Source organism: Ornithodoros turicata, chromosome 1, assembly GCF_037126465.1.
Source record: "Ornithodoros turicata isolate Travis chromosome 1, ASM3712646v1, whole genome shotgun sequence".
Classification (NCBI taxonomy): domain Eukaryota; kingdom Metazoa; phylum Arthropoda; class Arachnida; order Ixodida; family Argasidae; genus Ornithodoros; species Ornithodoros turicata.
The window spans coordinates 183,456,968-183,461,360 of record NC_088201.1 but is presented as its reverse complement, the minus strand read 5'-3'; the positions used below and the strand labels follow the sequence as shown (position 1 = coordinate 183,461,360).

General features: G+C 46.2%; 1 protein-coding gene across 1 annotated transcript; it reads left to right on the top strand.

Annotated features, from left to right (window-relative positions):
* Window positions 1-398: 398 nt before the first annotated feature.
* Window positions 399-4,191, top strand: LOC135373759 (uncharacterized). Its single transcript, XM_064606848.1, has 3 exons — window positions 399-419; window positions 484-4,005; window positions 4,064-4,191. Coding segments are annotated over exons 1-3 (3,546 nt in total). The 5' UTR covers window positions 399-418; the 3' UTR covers window positions 4,087-4,191.
* The last annotated feature ends 202 nt before the right edge of the window (window positions 4,192-4,393 follow it).

Genomic DNA, 4,393 nt, shown 5'->3' with positions numbered 1-4,393 from the left:
TGCTGGTATCTGAGGGTTTAACGCTGAGGGTAGAAATTCCTGTCTGAGATGAATCTGCATTTCACTGTAATTTGTTTCATTTAAGTAATATTATTTAAATTCCATAGCCACTGTGAACAAAAAGGGATGGTTGTGTGCATGCTCATGGAAGCGACTTGCATGTCGGAATGACGTGTGATGAGAGCGCGAACTTTGCGCTCAGGTGCGGCAATGGTGTAGGCGGACGGAGCATTACGTGAAGCCAAGGGCAAGCTGCGACCTTGAACATGCAGAGCAAGTTTATTTTTAGGCTATGACAACTCCTCGCACCCGTGCATGTTGGGGCATGCAGCGAGGTCGCCGCTATATAAGTGGGGAGGATGTGTAAAGAGGCAGCAGTCTTCGCATAGCTTCGGGAGTGTGCGGAGCTCGCTTCAAAAGTAAGTATTTTTCATCCACGCTCTGTGGTGCACGTTTTCTTAGTGTTTCTTCTTTTTTTTTCAGTGCCTAGATGCGTGTTCTGCTTTTTTGATCCTCATGATATCATGGATGATGAGCCATTGGAAGAGAATTCACCATCTTCTCCAGACATTTCACCTGCCACATTGCATGCTCACGTCGAGCGATCACATCCCTATGTGGACATTTCCTTCCTGCCTTTCTTTCAAACTGATAGCGCATTTCGAGGTATCGTCAAAGCGTTTGTGCTATTGGCATCTGTTCACGATCAGGGAGTAGAGGACTTGCGACAATATTTAATGAACCACCTCCACAATATAATTGCTATTTTGCGAGCACAAAGAATACCCTTTAGGTTTTGCATTTGTTCTGACGTTCTAATGATGAAAGAAAATCGAGGGGATGTAACCGCACACATAGCTCATTTTATGGCGCTTGCTCGCGAAGTCCACAGCGACGGAGCTATTGCAAATACTTTGATGGATGTGATTCAGGAGTCCACCGGGCGCATTGAAAATTACCAGCGCGAGGGTAGTGGGTTTGTATCCACTGACGTCCAAAAAGTTCAACTGTGTATTTCCGCTGTGAAAACTAAGAAATTCGGGTGCAATGGGGTACTTCCCACGAATCTGGCTAAACGCAGAAACGTGTTAACGAATGTCCCTTTACCAGAGCGTAAGGAGGGCGAGTGCTTTAAATACAATACACTTGCCCTCTTGCACCCGCAGGAAAGGAACCGATGGAAAAAATATGAAAATTATGCAACAGAGTACTGGTGGCCTAGTCACTTCCCTGTATCCTTCTCTGATCTTGACGAATTCGAAAACCAAAACAAGATTTCCGTCTACGTGTACGCGTACGTCGATCAGGGAGTACATGTGTCGCGACCCCCAAAACTAGAATGGGAAAAGAAAATTCACTTGTTGGAAGTAGATGAGCATTTTTTTGGAATTAAGTCCCTCGAACGCTTGTTGACAACAAGAAGTAACCATTTCGTATGCGAACGCTGTACACGCTCTTTCGTGAAGGAAGAGAGCATGGCGAAACATCGACGCCTTTGCACGGACGTGAACGAAATCCTGTTGGAATTTTGCGAGCCGGGAAAAAATTTTGTAGAGTTTACTAAAATACAGTACATGCAGCAGTACAACTACGTCGTTGCGTTGGACACTGAGAGCGTACTCGCACCCAGTGGTGTTGGCATGCAACGTCACATTACCTCTAGCTTCTGTGCTGTGCTCGTGCGTACCCACGACTCAAAGGTGATGCGTATTAGAACACACCACGGGGAAGATGCGGCAAAGCAGTGTGTGAAGGCGCTCATGGAAATGCGTGATGAAATGATTGCCTTGAACGCCTGCCCCGCTGCGATGGTGCTGAGCGATGAACAACAAGCCAAGCACAGAGCTGCCACCCACTGTGCATACTGTAAACGGGAATTCGCGAAAGACCTACCTCGTGTCCGGCATCATGATCATTCGAAGCATTGTACTGCGGGTGAGACAAATTATATCGCGACACTGTGCAACCCCTGTAACGTCGCGTGCACTACCAGAGAAAAATTGCCGATCATGGTCCACAATTTGTCTTATGATTTGGCAGGACTGTTACGGGAATTTCACGTTCTCGGGTGGAAGCGACCTCCCTTCATTGTGGCCAGCTCCATGGAAAAAATTCGTTCGTTCGAAATTGGTACCTTCCTCTTCAGAGATACCATGCAGTACCTAAATTCATCACTTGGGGAGCTTGTGGAAACCGTGAAATCCATGGGTGGTGCAGAGGCGTTCCAATGCTTGAAGCAGGTATTTGGAGACGACTACAAAATTTTGCTTCGTAAAGGTGTGTTCCCTTACAGTTACCTTAGTTCTTTTGCAGTGTACGACGAGTTGAGTCTCCCAGAAAAATCCGCTTTTCGAAATGATCTAACTGGGGAAGATGTAAGCGATGAGGACTACCAGTACGCTGTGCATGTATTTGAACATTTTGGGTGCTCGAGTTTACGGGATTATAACACATTGTACCTGAAAACGGATGCCCTCTTACATGCAGACATAATGCAGCACTTCCGACGCCTGTGCTACAGCGCACGTGGATTGGAATTGCTTCATTGCGTTTCTCTGGCATCCTATTCGTGGCAATGCGCGTTAAATTATACGAATGCAAAATTGGAATTGATTACCGATGAGGAAATGTACAGAACCATCGAATCGGGCGTTAGAGGCGGGCTCTGTCAGGCGAGCAGGCGTCATTTGCGTGCCAATAACCCTCTGTGTAGCGGCTATGATCCTGATAAAGAGGAGGTGTACATATCATACATAGATTGCAACAATCTTTACGGATTTAGTATGATAAAGCACCTCCCTGTCGGTGATTTCGAATGGGTCGAGGATTTTAGCTCCGTGGATTTTATGCGTCACCCCACGGATTCGGAGGTGGGGTATGTGTACGTATGTGACTTGGAGTATCCAAAATCTATCCACGCTCTAACAAGGTACTTCCCCCTGGCTCCCGAGAAGGCAGTCGTCCCAAAGGAATGGCTCTCGCCATTCCAGCAAGGGCTTCTCGAAGAATTAATGTATCAGCCAGCTAACAGCAAAAAGCTGTTGCTCACGTGCAAGGACAAGGTCGAGTACGTCGTTCATTACGCGTTGCTCGCACTCTATTGTAGATTGGGCATGAGGGTGACGAAAATTCACCGAATTCTAAAATTTCGCCAGGCACCATTCCTGCGTCCCTACATCGAGGACAATGTTGCCAGACGCGTTGCCTCGAGCACGACGTTCGAAAAAAATTTCTATAAACTCTCAAATAATGCGGTATTCGGAAGAACGCTTTTAAATAAATTTAACATGCGGGACATTCGAGTAGCCTTCGATGAGGAGACGGCGAGTCGCCTCGGGAGTCGGGCGGAATGCGTGAGGATGGAAATTTTGTCCCCGGATTGTGTCATGTACGAAATGCGCAAAAGAAAAGTGCGATGCGATTTCCCGCTCCAGATTGGGTTTACGATTTTGGAACTGAGTAAATTAACCATGTACTCATTCTACTACGAAACCCTCTTGAGTAAGCTCACTTGTCCAGTGATTACCTGTTACTTTGACACGGATTCTCTGATCCTCGGCCTATTCTGCAAGGACTACGAAGATCAGTTACGAGCGATCGCCGACGACCACTTAGATTTGTCTTCCTTCGACCAGGATCATCCACTATACAGTGAAAAGAATCATGGGAGACTTGGGGCTTTCAAAAGCGAAACTGGTAGTGTACCTATCGAAGAAGTAATATGCTTGAAAGCTAAAATGTACTCCATCAAACTAGCTGGAGAAAAGCAAATTGCAAGAGCTAAAGGGGTAAAGAAAAATATTGTACGCAAGCACCTCCTCCATGAGACATACTGTGATACCTTATTCAACCACACGAGCGTATCGAATGAGCAAGTGTCAATAGTTGGAAAGAAACAGTGCATGTACACCATCAGAAACGTCAAAAGAAGTCTGATGGCATATGACGACAAGCGATACCTCTGCAATGACATCGAATCCTACCCTTACGGAAGCTGTGAATATGGTAAGTTTAAATGGATGATGTAAATAGTGAAGCTCATAATGTTCTTTTTTTGCTCCAGAAGATGTGCAGGAAGAGAACTGATACTTCTGTGACATGCTCTTCTCGCGTGCGGTCTGGGACTGAGCCGTGGATGGAGAAGGACGAACGCTTGGGTGATCCACATGGTACTTATGTGAAAAACGCCATGGATGCGGGGCGGAAATGTCCAGTGTGCTGGAAGTGCTCCAGAGAGAACTGCAATCTCTCTGAGAACACCATGATGTGTCTAATAAATGTTGAAAACTATTTTCCGTGTTTTTCTATGTCCTTACTGTTCCGAAGCGTTGTCCTGGCTTAACTAGAAAGCGTCGCTCACCAGGAATGAATGGAATTGACCCACGAGTGGTTG

What these genes read in the sequence shown, in the direction of transcription:
- LOC135373759 (XM_064606848.1), top strand. An exon ending in TTACGGAAGCTGTGAATATG is followed by an intron (nt 4,006 to 4,063) that starts GTAAGTTTAAAT and finishes TTTTTGCTCCAG; the next exon opens with AAGATGTGCAGGAAGAGAAC.